General features: G+C 40.9%; 1 protein-coding gene and 1 long non-coding RNA gene across 9 annotated transcripts in view; both read left to right on the top strand.

Moving 5' to 3' along the window:
* LOC113663317 (endonuclease domain-containing 1 protein-like) overlaps positions 1-19,629 on the top strand; it is a 36,222-nt gene that overhangs the window by 6,236 nt on the left and 10,357 nt on the right. Inside the window, exons 1-4 of one of the 8 annotated variants that reach the window (XM_027178531.2) lie at positions 434-559; positions 10,301-10,333; positions 10,440-10,751; positions 11,053-12,055. In XM_027178531.2, coding sequence (XP_027034332.2) covers positions 10,449-10,751; positions 11,053-11,661 — 912 coding nt within the window. In that variant the 5' untranslated portion in view covers positions 434-559; positions 10,301-10,333; positions 10,440-10,448 and the 3' untranslated portion in view covers positions 11,662-12,055. Of the gene's footprint in view, positions 1-416; positions 560-1,173; positions 1,628-1,956; positions 2,900-9,686; positions 9,822-10,300; positions 10,752-11,052; positions 12,056-19,629 lie in introns of those variants that run through there. The other 7 variants (XM_047813400.1, XM_027178532.2, XM_047813399.1 and 4 more) reach the window with 7 other exon arrangements.
* Positions 3,247-7,536, top strand: LOC113663318. Its single transcript, XR_003445469.2, has 4 exons — positions 3,247-4,027; positions 5,687-5,818; positions 6,205-6,269; positions 7,028-7,536. It is a non-coding gene; the product is annotated as an uncharacterized LOC113663318 (long non-coding RNA).

The raw sequence follows: 19,629 nt of genomic DNA, 5'->3' as shown, positions 1-19,629 counted from the left end.
AAAGGGATCAGCTGAAGGACAAAGACAACTGGATGTAGTTTCACATCATACACTTTATTTGGTTATAATTAACTTTAACCTTGTTGAATGTCTGTGAAACCTTTTAGCAGCTCCAGCATAACCAGCTGAGTTGTGCATGTTGGTGTCAGTACAGTCTCTGGATACTGAGGCTGATGGCATGGGGAAGAAGCTGTTACTGTGAGGGTCTGATGGTTTCATGACCAATTTTTCAGAGGGTGAAGAATTTGCATGGGGGTCGTCCACCATCTGCTGCTGATATCTTTGCAGCTGCATCATGTGGTGTAAAAGCATTCACCTCGTTCACTGAGATACTGGGCAGTGCTGATGTGTGTATAAGGTGTTAGTTTCATCTTCACCCCCACTGTATCATGTGACCAGTGTACGTGACAGCAGTGTTATAAAAAGTACGAGTATCTGAGACAGGAGAGCGAGAGACCAGCCGGCTCTTCTACAGATAAAGATCTCTGTACAAAGATCTCCTCCTGTGATCATCTCACATCTTCTACTGAACTCCAACATCAAGTTCCAGCAGCTTGTGGTGAGAAAATCTCTCTCTCTCTCTCTCTCTCTCTCTCTCTCTCTCTCTCTCTCTCTCTCTCTCTTATTTTGGGGGAAAACTTTAATTCTATCTGATTGTCTTGTTTAAATATCATTAACAAAGGTACAGATTCGAAACCAAGTTTTACTTCAACTAGCAGACTGAAGAGTTTCCTAACTTAGAACAGGACCAGAAAACACCACAAACACCGACTGTCTGAATATGAAACTGACTTTACTGCAGGACGAAGCAGCAGCTTGTAGCTCAACGGTCTGCGTTCATGATAATCACAATATTAACTTTACTCATCAATATTACTCTATATTACATTACTTCACTTTACTCATCAATATTACTCTATATTACATTACTTCACTTTACTCATCAATATTACTCTATATTACATTACTTCACTTTATTCATCAATATTACTCTATATTACATTACTTCACTTTACTCATCAATATTACTCTATATTACATTACTTCACTTTATTCATCAATATTACTCTATATTACATTACTTCACTTTACTCATCAATATTACTCTATATTACATTACTTCAAGCGCTAATAGTAAATGCAGTAAATAAATCTTCTTCTGTTCATCTTTAGGACTGCAGGTAGATTTCTGCTCTCCATCATCTGGTACAAACCTCACACATTACTCATCACACACTCATCTCACACACTTTATCTCACTCTCATCACACTCCTCATCACGCACTCTTCCTCATCACACACTCCTCCACCGTGTGTCAGGATGAAACTTCTCGCTCTGGTGCTCCTGCTCTCCACTTTCTCCTCACTGACCCTGATGGAGGTAGTGACGGATTTTCAAAAAACATGTTCCAAGTTCTTCATCCAAAGCCCAAATAGGAAACATATCATCACCCCGACTGTTTTCAAAGGCTCTCAGTATAAGCAGATTTGTCAGCGCCTGAACTACATATACACATTTGCTACGCTGTATGACACGAAGAATAGGATCCCCGTCTACTCAGCCTACACCTTCTCAGGGGAAAAACAGGCCCTGGATCAGGAGGAAGTGTGGAAAAATGAACCACAGGTACAGTAAGTGAAGTGTTTGACACTCAGAGTTTGATTGTTCTAAAAAAAAAAAAACTCTAGCAAATCATTACATAATATATAATAATATACGTAATATAATTTATTTGCAAACGATTCAGTTGTTTTGAATGAGTCACTCAGTGAGAATCAGTCACTGAGTCAATTCATTATCTCATCTCATTTCCTGCTTCAAAATGAGTGTTCAGTTCATGAGTTAAACATCACTGAAAACCTTTTTTCACAAACCCTCTTTGACTGTGACTCCAGTAAATAATGTATTTATGAGTTTTCACTGACTGACACCTCCTTTGTCTTTCTTCATAACAGCTGGAAAACATGAGCAACTGTCCAGAAATGAGGAACATGAGGGAGATCACTGATGTTGAGATGGATGAGTACTTTCACCAGGCTGTGAGCAGAGACTATATGGAAAGTATAATTCCTTATACTAGAGGTCACGTGTTTCCAAATCAATATGCTGCTGATCAGAATCAGGCAGACTCCACCTTCACATTTACCAATATAGCACCACAAACAAATAACAGCAATAGAGAATGGGACAAAAAAGTAGAGAAACCGATGAGGGGAGAGATTGAGACCCTGTTCAAACAAAAAAATGCAAAAAAGGCTTTTATAGTGACTGGAGTAGTTCCAGGGAATAGTTGGATATCCATAACGAGAAAGGATAATAATAATAATGATAACACACTTGTTCAAGGCGTTAACATTCCCAGTTTTTACTGGACTGCGTTCTGTTGTTACTACAATCAGACCACAACAATTTCGAAAGCCTACCTCGTTCGGCAAAACGAACCGAACCCCAAATCTTATGAAATAACTCGTTTGAGTGTTGACATGCTGAACAGACGCCTCAGCAGTCTGTATAAGGAGGATTTCAAAGTATTTAGTGATATGTGTTTGACTTGAGTACAGTCCGAACTGGTTCCATCTGATTCTCTGGTTTGACCTAAAACTGCTTCATCAAATTACTTCACCTGCAGAAACTGATTATATTCCTGTAACAGAACGTCCTCAAGCGTTTTATTCCTCTTATCCCTACAGAATTTTCTTACATTTACACCTTTCTGTGTTAAAGAAAGACACATTTTATTTTTCATCTCTTTGTAGTTGTTTTGACTGTTTTTAAATGAGTTGTATTGTAGAATTAGAAGGAAACAGACTTATACCAAGCTGTTAAGTATTTCTGTTCATTGGTACATTTCTGTCTGTTAAATGTCCTGCAGATGTTTAATAAATCTTCATTACATCAGACTGAACAGTGACACTTTGTGTGTGTGTGTGTGTGTGTGTGTGTGTGTGTGTGTGTGTGTGTGTGTGTGTGTGTGTGTGTGTGTGTGTGTGTGTGAGTGTGTGAGTGCGCGTATGTGGGGATTTTATAGAAACACTATAAAGGTAACATTTTTCTACAGCTAATAATAATAGTAATATTAAAAATAACAACAACAACAACAAATAATAATAATAATAATAATAATAATAATAATAATAATAATAATAATAATAATAATAATAAAATTGATAACATCAAAAAACTTTTTTTACATTTGTCATTGGTTCCTTGTGTGTATTTAACCCTGAGTTTTTGTTTGTTGTTTGTTGTCTGTAATGGCTATTTTGTGTGATTTGTGGCCTTTTTTGCTCTTGCCTGGATAACTTTGTGCTTTTGTTTCATTAAAATCTTCTAACCTCATTTGGATCATCTTCTTCATCATTCCTGACTGCCGGGTCAGTGCCTGCTCACGTTGTACCTGGTGGGTCAGTGCCTGCTCACGTCGTGCCTGGTGGGTCAGTGCCTGCTCACATTGTGCCTGCCGGTTAGTGCCTGCTCACGTTGTGCCTGCCAGGTCAGTGCCTGCTCACATCGTGCCTGGTGGGTCAGTGCCTGCTCACGTCGTGCCTGGTGGGTCAGTGCCTGCTCACATTGTGCCTGCCGGTTAGTGCCTGCTCACGTTGTGCCTGCCAGGTCAGTGCCTGCTCACATCGTGCCTGGTAGGTCAGTGCCTGCTCACGTTGTGCCTGGTGGGTCAGTGCCTGCTCACGTCGTGCCTGCCAGGTCAGTGCCTGCTCACGTCGTGCCTGGTGGGTCAGTGCTTGCTCACGTCGTGCCTGGTGGGTCAGTGCTTGCTCACATCGTGCCTGGTGGGTCAGTGCCTGCTCACGTCGTGCCTGGTGGGTCAGTGCCTGCTCACTTTGTGCCTGCCGGTTAGTGCCTGCTCACGTTGTGCCTGCCAGGTCAGTGCCTGCTCACATCGTGCCTGGTAGGTCAGTGCCTGCTCACATCATGCCTGCCGGTCAGTGCCTGCTCACATCATGCCTGGTGGGTCAGCGTCTGCTCACGTTGTGTATGAAGACGTCAACTGCATCGACAAATAAAACGGTGATAAGACATTTTGCTCGTTGTGGTTAATTCAAAATGCACCAGTCACATCGGTGATGCAACACAACATATTTTTATAAATATTTATATACAAAATTTATACATTTATGGTATCTGTACATTTATTTTACCACAAAGACAACCTGTGTTTTGCCTTGTGCGTTGCCCAGCTTTTAAACCCTGACAAAAACATTTATCAAATAGAACAAATCACTTATCAGCTGCAAAAAGAAGAAGATCAAATACACTTTGGTGATGTTTTGGGAATCATTTAAACTGTAAAATTGTAGTGGTGTTCAGTTCACCAAACAAAGCCGGATTTAAATTATTTTATTATAAAAATATAAATATTTTAAATGATAACTAATGCGGATTATGGCTGCAGTAATCTATTAATAACTTTGATTACTATATCAGTTATTACTATATGGTTTAAAAGAAGACATTGCAAGAAAAGTCCAGCAAACTGGCATTACCTACTGAAGGACACTGAAAAATTATTGTAGTAGAAATTTTAAATAACATGAGTGTTATATTGTCAGGGAGCACCCTGCTACGTCTCCCGTGCGCGCCCCGCCCACCAGGAGCTCCTCGCCAGCATACTGACTACACACACCTGACACTCATTTACACACTCATTACACCGCCTATATATACACTCCCGTCACACACTCTCCCCGACCTTTATTATCAGTACTGCTTCCGGAGTGACACCGAGTAGATTACTTACCCCCGTTTCCAGCGCAGTGCCGCGATTCTCCACCGCGCACGTTTACTTTACAGACTGCCTCGCGTCAGTTCAGCCAGTTCAGGACATAGTGGTCCGCGCCATCGGAGCGCACCACCGGATTATAAATGTTCCATGTGTTAAAAGGATGATAACTAAGGGGAGTGTGGGTGCACATGCCTGATAAGATCTGACTTTACTGAGGGACTGAGGTCACATAAACACACATATCAACACACACAATACAAAGTTACACAAGCACACACCTAGGGGATAAAAGGGAGATCTGAATCACTAATCTTTGCCTCTTCACTGTGTAGACTTCTGCACTGTATGGAAGACGCCTTTTGCTGCAGCAAAATAAATATCATTTTTATTTCTTTGCTTTTACCACCAACTCTGTTTCTGACTTTTTTTTTTTTTAGGTAGATCAAAAGTGCCCCCAGATTATCAAAAAGGAAAAGACAGAAGGGTAGAAATGAAACACTGTCTCACCGAGGTTCAGTTGTCTGAGGCCCAATACGTTTAGTGCGTGGATCCTCCACACAATTTTCTGTATGAATAAATATGGACATAGAGCACCCTGTGGTGAATGGACCTTAAAACAGTTCCTAATAAGTCCCATCAAGTTCTAACACACTTCAAACGATTCCTAACAGGTCCTAATAGTTCCTAACGACAAGTCCTAACAATTCCGAACGGGGCAAAACAGTCATTTGACAAAGCAGGGATATGGGGCGGGTCAAAACTGTCACTGGATTTTTATTTGAGAATTGACAAACATTGTATTTTTGTGAAAACATAAATAAAAACGGTAATGTGTGATTGGCATTTTCTGAATTCATATTTAGAATAATTTTGTTGATGCTGTTATTGAAACTACTGAACTATTGATCATTCATTATACAAACAATGCATCTGTTTATCCACAGACTGTTTATGACTCAGTGTCAGTTGTGATGACATACAGTCACATCAATCAGCTGCATGAAGACTGCAGAGAAACTGCTGGACACGACCAAGACGGTATTATTAACAATAAACAACACTAATGTCTCGTCTTGGTGAGTTGGGCTTCTGTTCCACACATTCACGTCAATAATAATAATAATAATACAATAATAATAATAAATAAATATGTAATATATACTTAGTGAGCACTTTATTGTAAATATATCTGTACTATAAAGATACACACACATTATATACATATATATGTATATAATGTGTGTGTTATAGAATAAATTGCTAGAAAAAATAAAAGTGTTTGAAGTTAAATAAATGTTCATTGATTGAATTACAAACAGTCTTTCCACTGTTCAATGGACATATAATGCTTTTTTCCAGTTACAGCCAAGTTTTCCCCCCGTTTTTGCGTTCATCAGTAAAATAAATGTTGTCTTGATGCAAAAGATCACATGGAGTTCAAATCTCCTCTTTAATTTCACAGAGTCTAACTGGAGCTGGAAAATCTCTAGATGCCTCAGGATTCTCAGATTCGGCCTCATCTCAGAGGTAATTCTGGCAAAAAGTGCCTACTGAAGGTTTGGATATTTCATGTCAATACTGCAGTCATTATGGGATTCTACTTATTATTATACTGCATGGATCACAGAACAGAAGCCGTGCCAGGGTCAACGACATATCCGAATATGGTGCATGTGGCTCGAAAGCCCAAAGCCGCATTTTTTTAAATAAATTTTTGTCTGATAATAATAATAATAATAATAATAATAATAATAATAATAATAATAATAATAATAAGCTTATAACGGAAAGCCAACATAACTAGATTTTTAAAGTTTATCGGTATACAAACTTTGATTTTGGCTTTCATGGTGCAAGTATTCGCAAAGGCCGGTGCTTTTTGGAAGCGAGTGGACATAAGGATCAGTGTTACTTTTGGAGGCAAGTGCACAGAAAGATTGTGAAAGCTACTGGACCACTAGGGTGCCAATACTTTTGGAGGCGAGCGGACATGAGCAAGTGACATGACCGAAATACACGTGAGGCAGTTCCCCTCATTGTGCTGAGTGTTTTGATATGTCACCTGTCCATGTTGTGCAAATTTTTAATTTTCACGTGATGTCACTTTAGACTTCAAGTAACATGAATACAGTGCATGTGTGCGTGTGTGTGTGTGTGTGTGTTCGAACCAGCAACTTTCCTGTTAGAAACATGTCAAAGCATCATAAAAATATATCACTTTGTTGAGCTTCTTTTTCTTTTTCTCTTTTTTGCATTTTGGACTAACTGTAGCCTATTTATTAAAGATGCAGGACAACCACCTAGTAATACACAAACAAAGGACAACAACCAAAAATGGGCTAAACAGGTGGAGACCCCAATACATAGAGAGATAAAACAAAGCTGCAAACTTGACGAAAGTCACCTGGTGTACATTGTGACCGGAGTCGTCCCAGGGAAGAACTGGATATCCATAACAAGAGACGGAAAAGAATATCAAGAAGGAATTAACATTCCCAGTCATTTTTGGAGCGCTTACTGTTGCACCAGTAACAAAGGACAACTCGTAGCGAGGGCCTACATCGCTGAGCAGGAGAACTTTAAAGTCAAACACTCCAACATTCAGTACCTGAATACTGAGCTCACTAAACTGTATAATTCACCTTTCAGTGTGTTTCCAGGATTAGACTTAAAGTAACAAGAATACAGTGTGTGTGAGTACCTGCGTGCATGTGTGTGTTCGAATCAGCAACTTTCCTGTTAGAAACATGTGAAATCATCATAAAAATGTATCACTTTGTTGAGCTTCTTTTTATTTTTTTCTTTTGAAAATAATAATGATATTATTATTATTATTATTAATAATAATAATAATAATAATAATAATAATAATAATAATAATAATAATAATAATAATAATAATAATAATTAATAATAATAATAATAGGGGGCATGGTGGCTTAGTGGTTAGCACGTTTGCCTCACATCTCCAGGTCGGGGTTCGATTCCCGCCTCCGCCTTGTGTGTGCGGAGTTTGCAAGTTCTCCCCGTGCCTCGGGGGTTTCCTCCGGGTACTCCGGTTTCCTCCCCCGGTCCAAAGACATGCATGGTAGGTTGATTGGCATCTCTGGAAAAATTGTCTGTAGTGTGTGATTGCGTGAGTGAATGAGAGTGTGTGTGTGTGTGCTCTGCGATGGGTTGGCACTCCATCCAGGGTGTATCCTGCCTCGATGCCCGATGACGCCTGAGATAGGCACAGGCTCCCCGTGACCTGAGAAGTTTGGATAAAGCGGTAGAAAGTGAGTGAGTGAGTGAATAATAATAATAATAATAAGTGCATTTAAAAATCATCTATAAGTAGATTAAGATTTATTCTATAGTTTGAAGGACCTTCAGATTTTTCCAAGTTGGTCATCTGTGTTCAGATGCCGTCCTGGTCCAGGTCCAGATGCACTCCATTTAGAGTGTGTGCTCTCATTTACTTGTTATTTATTTATTTTTAATTTCTACTTTTGCACATACAACATCTGCACTGACCTACAACAGCAGTGTAAACTTTGTACACCAGTAAACACTATAATCACCTTTCCGTGTGTTTTGTGATGTTTTATCCATTGACTCGAAGTGACAAATCAGATCCTCTGTGACATGGAGGAGAGCAATGACCACATGAAGAAAGAAACACAGAGAGAATCACACTGGGGTTCGTGACAGGCTAAGGGCCAGATCACATGTTCAGTCATTGAAGAACAAGATGAACTTGTCATCTGCTATAATGAAAAACTGTGCATGTGATAAATAAAGCAATTTAAATCTTGATCTTTAATAAAACTTCACTGTTTACTGTGAACATGGAGGATTTTATCTCCTCGTGTCACATCATCGATCTGCTGAGGTTTCAGCTTTTTTAGAAACACACTGAGCTGTTTAACTGTTTAATATTATTATATTCTGTTTAGTGAAATGTTTTCTCAGTATGGTGTGTGTTAAACCCACAGACCAGTGGAAATTCACACCAGTGGAAATTCACACCAGTAGCTTTGTGAAACTTTTAAACTGCTGCATGATGTGTATTGAGGTCTGGAAGTGTAAAGTGAGCTGGTGCTAAAAGACATGAAGAACATTTGTACAACAATTAATACACAGTGACCTTCAGCAATAGATAATTCCAGGATGATGTTTCTGCTGCTTTAGGTGTAGATATGAGAAGCTTTGAGTCTCCGTAAATATTTATTGTGCTATTACAGGAAAATAATCCACAACTGTGCGGTGTGATGCACGTGAAGTGAAGTGGAATTATTCAAACCACCATGAAAGTGATTATTTCTCATAACAGCACATCCACAGGTGTTCTATTCCTCTTATACCAGAACCATGGCCTGGGTTCAATTTCCAGGTAGAGAACTAACCCAGTCACTGAGGGGTTAACTATCAGTGCTGTGCCCAAGCTTGGAGAAAATGGGAGGTTTCTGTCATGAAGGGTATCCTGTGTAAAACCTGTACAAAAGCATATCTGTGGATGAGACGATCTGCAGTAGTGACCACAAAAAGGGATCAGCTGAAGGACAAAGACAACTGAATGTAGTTTCACATCATACACTTTATTTGTTTATAATTAACTTTAACCTTGTTGAATGTCTGTGAAACCTTTTAGCAGCTCCAGCATAACCAGCTGTGTTGTGCATGTTGGTGTCAGTACAGTCTCTGGATACTGAGGCTGATGGCATGGGGAAGAAGCTGTTACTGTGAGGGTCTGATGGTTTCATGACCAATTTTCCAGAGAGTGAAGAATTTGCATGGGGGTCGTCCACCATCTGCTGATATCTTTGCAGCTGCATCATGTGGTGTAAAAGCTTTCACCTTTGTACACTGAGAGACTGGGCCGTGCTGATGTGTTTATAAGGTGTTAGTTTCATCTTCAACCCCACTGTAACATGTGACCAGTGTACGTGACAGCAGTGTTATAAAAAGGCGAGTATCTGAGACAGGAGAGCGAGAGACCAGCAGGTTCTTCTACAGATAAAGATCGCTGTACAAAGATCTCCTGTGATCATCTCACATCTTCTACTGAACTCCAACATCAAGTTCCAGCAGCTTGTGGTGAGAAAATCTCTCTCTCTCTCTCTCTCTCTCTCTCTCTCTCTCTCTCTCTCTCTCTCTCTCTCTCACTCGCTCTCTCTCTCTCTCTCGCTCTCTCTCTATCTCTTATTTTGGGGGAAAACTTCAATTCTATCTGATTGTCTTGTTAAATAACATTAACAAAGGTACAGATTCGAAACCAAGTTTTACTTCAACTAGCAGACTGAAGAGTTTCCTAACTTAGAACAGGACAGAAAACACCACAAACACCCGACTGTCTGAATATGAAACTGACTTTACTGCAGGACGAAGCAGCAGCTTGTAGCTCAATGGTCTGCGTTCATGATAATCACAATATTAACTTTACTCATCAATATTACTCTATATTACATTACTTCACTTTACTCATCAATATTACTCTATATTACATTACTTCAAGTGCTAATAGAAAATGCAGTAAATATATCATACATTTGTGTTGTGGTTCTGTTCATCTTTAGGACTGCAGGTAGATTTCTGCTCTCCATGATCTGGTACGAACCTCACACATTCCTCATCACACACTCATCTCACACACTCTTTATCTCACTCTCATCACACTCCTCATCTCACACTCTTCCTCATCACACACTCATCCAGGATGTCAGGATGAAGCTTCTCGCTCTGGTGCTCTTGCTCTCCACTTTCTCCTCACTGACCCTGATGGAGGTTGTGACGGATTTCAAAAATTCTGGTTCTGAGTTCTTCATCCGAAGACCAAATAGTAGACAAATCATCACCCCGACTGTTTTCAAAGGCTATCAGTATAAGCAGATTTGTCAGTGCCTGAACAACCTATACACATTTGCTACGCTGTATGACATGAAGAATAGGATCCCTGTTTACTCAGCCTACACGTTCTCAGGGGAAAGACGGACGGTTCGGAACAACGTGTGGAAAAATGAACCACAGGTAAGTGAAGTGGTTGACACGCAGAGTTTGACTGTTCTAAAAAAAAACTCTAGCAAATCATTACATATAATTTGTTTGCAAACAATTCAGTTGTTTTGAATGAATCACTCGGTTGTAAGAATCAGTCACTGAGTCAATTCATTATTTCATCTCATTTCCTGCTTTACAATGCAGTGTTTAGTTCATGAGTTAAACATCACTGAAATCCTTTTTCACAAACCCTCACTGACTCCGACTCCAGTAAATAATGTATTTATGAGTTTTCACTAACTGACACCTCCTTTGTCTTTCTTCATAACAGCTGGAAAAGATTAGCAACCGTCCAGAAATGAGGAACATGAGGGAGATCACTGATGTTGAGATGGATGAGTACTTTCACCAGGCTGTGAACAGAGACTATAACGAGAGTAACATATCCACTAATATTTCTTATACTAGAGGTCATGTGTTTCCAAAGCTATATGCTGCTGATCAGAATCAGGCAGACTCCACCTTCACATTCACCAATATAGCACCACAAACAAATAACAGCAATGAAAAATGGGCAGACAAAGTAGAGACACCGATGAAGGCAGAGATACAGAGAGAGTGCAAACAAAACAATAGAATCGAGGCTTTTATAGTGACTGGAGTAGTTCCAGGGAATAATTGGATATCCATAAAGAGAAATACTACAAAAATGAATAGATGGTTTTTACAAGGAGTTAACATTCCCAGTTTTTACTGGACTGCGTTCTGTTGTTACTACAATCAGACCACAACAATTTCGAAAGCCTACCTCGTTCGGCAAAATGAACCGAACCCCAAATCTTCTGAAATAACGTATTTGAGTGTTGATATCCTGAACAGACGCCTCAGCAGTCTGTATAATCAGGATTTCAAAGTATTTAGTGATACGTGTTTGACTTGAGTACAGTCCGAGCTCGTTCCATCTGTTTCTCTGGTTTGACCTAAAACTGCTTCATCAAATTACTTCAACAAATGTTTATAATGAATCAGAGAATCTTTGGTGTGCTTTACTTCACCTGCAGAAACTGATTATATTCCTGTAACAGAACGTCCTCAAGTGTTTTATTCCTCTTATCCTACAGCATTTTGTCACATTTACACTTTTCTGTATTAAAGAAAGACACATTTTATTTTTTATCTCTTTGTAGTTGTGTTGACTATTTTTAAATGAGTTGTATTGTAGAATTAGAAGGAAACAGACTGATACCAAGCTGTTTGTTGTATTTCTGTATCATTGGTACATTTCTGTCTGTTAAATCTCCTGCAGATCTTTAATAAATCTTCATTACATCAGACTGAACAGAGACACTTTCTGTACACAGGATTTATTATTAGTAGCGTTTGGATGTCCAGCAGGTGGCGACATTTTTGTACAGAGAGAGATGTGTGTGTGTGTGTGTGTGTGTGTGTGTGTGTGTGGTGTGTGTGTGTGTGTGTGTGTGTGTGTGTGTGTGTGTGTGTGTGTGTGTGTGTGTGTGTGTGTGTGTCTGTGTGTCTGTGTGTGTGGGGGGGGGGGGGTTAAAGGAACATTACCTAAATATAGTTTACAGCTATTCTACTACTACTACTACTACTTATAATAATAATAATAATAATAATAACAATAACAATAACAATAACAATAAAAATAAAAATAACAATAACAATAATACTTATTGTTATTGTTATTATTATTATTATTATTATTATTATTATTATTATTATTATTATTATTATATTTGTTGTAATAATAATAATAATAATAATAATAATAATAATAATAATAATAATAATAATAATAATCTCTCTCTCTCTCTCTCTCAAACACACACGTTCTCTCGCTCTCTCACTTGTGTGTGTGTGTCTGCTGTATAAATAATACCTACATAGAACTATATCAGCTGTATATCAAATGTATTATAACAATAAAAACGACTTTATTTATTTATACATAAACTATATGTAGAAAATAATTATATATTTTACATTTTAATATATATTTGTGTGAAATGTGTTCATTCATGAGGATATATTTTAAATAATTATTTAGAAAGAATAAAGAATTAAATATTCAGAATTAAATATCAGACTATTATAAATCTGACTTTTCACTGTAAAAATTATTAAGGGTAGATTTTTTTATTATATTTTGTTTGTTGATAATAATAATAATAATAATAATAATAATAATAATAATAATAATAATAATAATAATAATAATACAAAAAGAGAAAACTGTATATAATGCTTGAGCAGGATTTGCTCAGGGTTCTTACTGACTCCGATGAACCCAACGTACTTCATGTATTTTGTCACTGCTATGCTGGACTAAACTTCTTGTTCTTCATTAAGATCTTCAACCTCATCGTCTTATTTTCACTACCACATTTTTTATTTCTTACAAGAAGTCCAAAATGTCACAGAAGACAATCGGAGCTGGTGCAGTTTCTGGATGTCTCAGGATGGGTAGAAAGAGAGAAGCAGTGGACAGGAATCAACGTATCTGCTGTTCATAAAATGTGTAAGTCTGATGTAATAGTGCACAAAATTATGGGATGTCTTATGTGTACGTCTGACTAAAGAGATAAGTTTTTAATCTACATTTAAACTGGGAAAGTGTGTCTGAGCCCCGAACACTATCAGGAAGACTATTCCAAAGTTTGGGAGCTAAATAAGAAAATGCTCTACCACCTTTAGTAGACTTAGATATTCTGGGAACTAGCAGAAGTCCTGAGTTTTGTGATCTCAGAGAGCGTGAAGAATTGTAACGTGTTAGAAGACTAGTTAGATACATGGGAGCTAAACCATTAAGAGCCTTGTATGTAAGTAGCAGCAGTTTGTAATCAGTTCTAAACTTAACAGGTAGCCAGTGTAGAGATGATAACATTGGGGTTAAAGGTCATACTTTCTTGTCCTAGTGAGAACTCTGGCAGCTGCATTTTGGACTAACTGTAACCTATTTATTAAAAACGCAGGACAACCACCTAGTAATGCATTACAATAGTCCAGTCTAGAGGTTATGAAGGCATGAACTAGCTTCTCAGCATCAGATAAAGTCAGGATGTTTCTCAACTTGGTAATATTTCTAAGGTGGAAGAAGGCTGTTTGTGTAATATGGTGATATGGTTTTAAAGACAAGTTGCTGTCTAATGTATCACGCAGGTTCCATCTCATTTCTAAAGAAACTGTTATCTTGGTTCAGCCACTTCTACAAACTCTTGTGTAATCATATTTTCTGTTTTCTCTGTCGGGAAGTACTCAGACTAAAATTTTACACCTTTCCATCTCAGTTGTTAAGACTCTGGGCTACTGATTGGAAGGTCATGAGGTCAAATCCCAACACTACAATGCTGCCATTGTTGGACTCCCACTGTATATGACTTTTATTTGAAACTGTAATTTGTTTTGGATGAAAGAAATAGCTAAATGACACCAATGTAAAATTATTGTAAGAGCTAACAATGACAATTTCCAGCAGTTTACTCTAAAATTACAGAAAAATAATCCATATATAATCCAATAATCTAAATTTCACATAACAGCACATCCACAAGTGTGTTATTCCTCTTACACCAGAACAACTCAGTCTTGTTTACAGTTTAAAAAGTTACTGGATGACCATCAGACACTTCATCTGTTTATAATTACAGTTCTGTTGTAGAATGTTTGTTGAACAATGAGACTGGGCAGTGAGTGCTGATGTGTGTGTGTAAGCTCTTGGTTTCATCATCAATTCCACTGTAACATGTGACCAGTGTACGTGACAGCAGTGTTATAAAAAGGTGAGTATCTGAGACAGGAGAGCGACAGACCAGCCGGTTCTTCTACAGATAAAGATCTCTGTACAAAGATCTGCTCCTGTGATCATCTCACATCTTCTACTGAACGTTCCAGCAGCTTGTGGTTGAGAAAATCTTATTCTCTCTTTTGTTTATTTGATTAAGGCATGATCTACTGTCTGTTAATTTAACATGACTGTTAAAGAATTGTATACAAAACAGGAATATATAATATATAAGTGCAGAACAACAAAAAAATGACAAAATTAAAAATACTCAAAGTATCAGAAGAGATGAACGAAACAGGAATAAAAACTTTGCAGCAAACATCCAACAAACAGCAGACAAAAGGACAAACATCAATATTACACTTATCATATGATCTAATTCTCACCTGTTTACAGGCTGTTTATGGCCCTGGGTCTAATACATGTGCAGTCTATTAAGATGTGTTTATTATGAGATGGACATTGATGTCCCTGTAAATATGAAGGAATAAAAGTCTAGGTTATGTGTATCTGTGGAGATTATTATTTTTAAAATAATTGTAATATTGATTTATTTTTATTTATCAGCATATTGTTTCATACTTAGATCTAAAATAATTCCAACAAGAACTAGTTAACATTCCATGAGCATGGATTAGTGAATAAAAATTAGTCAATTAGTTAGTGAATGTAACCTTTAGATAATATATATATATATATATATATATATATATATATATATATATATATATATATATATATATATATATATATATATCTGCTCTCTTGAGATCAACTTCTCACACACATTCATCACACACTCCTCACACAATCCACATAACACACTCATCACACTCTTCCTCATCACAAAGTCCTTCAACGTGTGTCAGGATGAAACTCCTTGCTCTGGTGCTCCTGCTCTCCTCTTTCTCCTTACTGATGGTGATGGAGGTTGTTAAATCTTTTAAGGATGTATGTAGTGACGTCGCCCGGTATGGCGCAACCGGGGCCCCACCCTGGAGCCAGGCCCGGGGTTGGGGCGCGCATGCGAGCGCCTTGTGGCCGGGTCTTACCCTATGGGGCCCGGCCAGGCTCAGCCCGAAGGAGCGACGTGGGGCCGATCTCCTGTGGGCCCACCACCTGCAGGAGAAACCGTAAGGGGCTGGTGCAATGTGGATTGGGTGGCAGTCGAAGGCGGGAGCCTCGGCTACCCAATCTCCGGACACGGAATCTGACTCTAGGGACATGGAATGTCACCTCGCTGGGGGGGAAGGAGCCTGAGCTGGTGCGGGAGGTTGAGAGATACCGACTAGAGATAGTTGGGCTCGCCTCCACACACAGCTTGGGCTCTGGAACCCAACTCCTCGAGAGAGGCTGGACTCTCTACTACTCTGGAGTTGCCCGCGGTGAGAGGCGGCAGGCTGGTGTGGGCTTGCTCATAACCCCCCAGCTCAGCAGCCATGTGTTGGAGTTCACCCCGGTGAACGAGAGGGTCGTTTCCCTGCGCCTTCGGGTCGGGGAGAGGTTTCTCACTGTTATTTGTGCTTATGGGCCATATGGCAGTGTAGAGTACACGACCTTCTTGGCGTCTCTGGGAGGGGTGCTAGAAAGTGCCCCGACTGGGGACTCCGTCGTTCTACTGGGGGACTTCAACGCTCACGTGGGCAGCGACAGTGACACCTGGAGGGGCGTGATTGGGAGGAACGGCCCCCCCAAACTGAACCAGAGTGGTGTTCTGTTATTGGACTTCTGTGCTAGTCACAGTTTGTCCATAACAAACACCATGTTCAAGCATAAGGGTGTCCATTAGTACACATGGCACCAGGACACCCTAGGTCGGAAGTCGATGATCGACTTTGTGGTTGTTTCATCTGACCTCCGGCCGTATGTCTTGGACACTCGGGTAAAGAGAGGGGCGGAGCTGTCAACTGATCACCACCTGGTGGTGAGTTGGGTCCGATGGCAGGGGAGGAAGTTGGACAGACTTGGCAGACCCAAACGTACTGTGAGGGTCCGTTGGGAACGTTTGGCAGAGTCTCCTGTCAGGGAGATCTTCAACTCTCACCTCCGGCAGAGCTTCAACCAGATCCCGAGGGAGGTTGGAGACATTGAGTCCGAGTGGACCATGTTCTCCACCTCCATTGTTGATGCAGCCGCACGGAGCTGTGGCCCTAAGGTTTCCGGTGCCTGTCGTGGCGGCAATCCCCGAACCCGGTGGTGGACCCCGGAAGTAAGGGATGCCGTCAAGCTGAAGAAGGAGTCCTATCGAGCCTGGTTGGCTCGGGGGACTCCGGAGGCAGCTGATAGTTACCGGAGGGCCAAGCGAGCTTCAGCCTGGGTGGTTGCAGAGGCAAAAACTCGGGTCTGGGAGGAGTTTGGTGAGGCCATGGAGAAAGACTATTGGTTGGCCTCGAAGAAATTCTGGCAAACCGTCCGGCGTCTCAGGAGGGGGAAGCAGTGCCCTGCTCACACTGTTTACAGTGGGAGTGGGAATCTGCTGACTTCGACTGGTGACATCCTCGGACGGTGGAAGGAGTACTTCGAGGATCTCCTCAACCCCACCAACATGTCTTCCATTGAGGAAGCAGAGGAGGAGGGCTCGGTTGTGGACTCGTCAATCCCCCAAGCTGAGGTCACTGAGGTAGTTGAGAAGCTCCTCAGTGGCAAGGCACCAGGGGTGGATGAGATCCGCCCTGAGTACCTTAAGTCTCTGGATGTTGTGGGGCTGTCTTGGCTGACATGCCTCTGCAACATCACGTGGCGGTTGGGGACAGTGCCTCTGGACTGGCAGACTGGGGTGGTGGTCCCTCTGTTTAAGAAGGGGGACCGGAGGGTGTGTTCCAACTATAAGGGGATCACACTCCTCAGCCTCCCCGGAAAAGTCTATGCCAGGGTACTGGAGAGGAGAATTCGGCCGATAGTCGAACCTTGGATTCATGAGGAACAATGCGGGTTTCGTCCTGGTCGTGAAACACTGGACCATCTCTATACCCTCACCAGGTTGCTGGAGGGTTCATGGGAGTTTGCCCAACCAGTCCACATGTGTTTTGTGGGTCCCTATATGACCGGAGAAGGAGTTTGGTTCGCATTGCTGGGTGTAAGTCAGACTTGTTCCCGGTCCATGTTGGACTCCGGCAGGGCTGCCCTTTGTCACTGGTCCTCAGGATTTCGTCTCTGCTTTTTGCAGATGATGTTGTCCTGTTGGCTTCTTCAAATCAGAACCTTCAGCATGCACTGGGACGGTTTGCAGCCGAGTGTGAAGCGGCGGGGATGAGAATCAGCACCTCCAAGTCCGAGGCCATGGTTCTCAGCCGGAAAAGGGTGGCTTGCCCTCTTCAGGTTGGTGGAGAGTTCCTGCCTGAAGTGGAGGAGTTTAAGTATCTTGGGGTCCTGTTCACGAGTGAGGGAAGGATGGAGCAGGAGATCGACAGGCGGATCGGTGTATCTTCTGCAGTGATGCGGTCAATATACCGATCTGTTGTGGTAAAGAAAGAGCTGAGCTGCAAGGCGAAGCTCTCTATTTACCAGTCGATCTACGTTCCTACCCTCACCTATGGCCATGAGCTTTGGGTCATGACCGAAAGGACAAGATCCCGGATACAGGCGGCCGAAATGAGTTTCCTCCGCAGAGTGGCTGAGCGCACCCTTAGAGATAGGGTGAGGAGCTCAGTCACTCGGGAGGAGCTCAGAGTAGAGCCGCTGCTCCTCCACATTGAGAGGGGTCAGCTGAGGTGGCTCGGGCATCTGTTACGGATGCCTCCTGGACGCCTCCCTGGGGAGGTGTTCAGGGCATGTCCAACCTGGAGGAGGCCCCGGGGAAGACCTAGGACACGCTGGAGGGACTATGTCTCTCGGCTGGCCTGGGAACACCTCGGTATTCCCCCGGAAGAGCTGGAGGAAGTGTCTGGGGAGAGAGAAGTCTGGGCATCCCTGCTTAGACTGCTGCCCCCGCGACCCGGCCCCGGATAAGCAGTAGAAAATGGATGGATGGATGGAGGATGTATGTAGTGACTTCTTCATCCATAAAGAAAATGACATCATCATCCCCACAGTCTTCCCTGGAGATCAGTATAAGACGATTTGCCAGCGCTGGAAAAACAAACCCATGTTTGCCACCGTGTACGACACTGTGAGGAGGATCCCTGTTTACTTGGCTTAGGGAAATAACAGAAGAGCTGCAAAAGAGAGTGGAATATTGAACCTCAGGTCAGTCAGTGTGTTAAATGTTACAGTATTTATTCATTAACATGTGTAATGTGTTTAATTTATCTTGAAAAGTGTGTTGAGTGAGCTGATCGACGTCGTTGTGTTTAATTCCTACTCTTTAATTTCTCCTCCAACAGCTGGAAAAAATTGAAGAATATAAAGACTTGAAAGAGATGATTGATTCCCCGATTGAACTATAATATAGAGTTTACTAGAGGTCACATTTTTCCATATCAGTTTGCTGCTGATCAGGAATAAGCAGATTCCACCTTCACTTTAACTAACACAGCTCCACAAAAACTGGACAGCAACAAAAAATGGGCCGAGCAAGTGGAGGAACGGATGCTTGTTGAAATAAATCAAAGCTCCAAACTCGATCAAATTCACCTGGTGTACATTGTGACCGGAGTCGTCCCAGGGAGGAACTGGATGAACATGACAAGAGATGAAAGAGAATATCAAGAAGGAATTAACATTCCCAGTCATGCTTGGAGTGCTTATTATTGCCGCAATAAAAAAGATCCTAATAATTTCATAGTGAAGGCCTACTTAGCTAAGATGGAGAGTTTTAATCTGAGACACCCCAACATTAACAGGCTGGAATCAGAGCTCACTGAACTGTATAATGTTACGAATAGGGATGGTAAGGCAACACCCTTCCATGTGTTTCCAGGATTAGACTTAAACTTACATAACAAATCGTTTTGTAAAAAAAATCTGATTAATCATCCACAGTTAGAAAATCATCTGCAGTTAGAAACATGAAAACAATCAGGTACTAATTCAAGGTTTTTATTTACAGGTAATTACACACTCGGCTGGATTAACGATAATATCTGATCTGTTCTAGAGAGCAAGCTGGGTTAGTTAGTTAGCTCTTAGACTTTACCAGCTATCTCTGAAAAAGCGTTGTTACGG

The sequence above is a fragment of the Tachysurus fulvidraco genome, chromosome 5 (genome assembly GCF_022655615.1).
Source record: "Tachysurus fulvidraco isolate hzauxx_2018 chromosome 5, HZAU_PFXX_2.0, whole genome shotgun sequence".
In the NCBI taxonomy this organism is placed as follows: Eukaryota; Metazoa; Chordata; class Actinopteri; order Siluriformes; family Bagridae; genus Tachysurus; species Tachysurus fulvidraco.
Note: the sequence above shows the minus strand (reverse complement) of the source record. Positions and strands in the feature narration are given on the sequence as shown.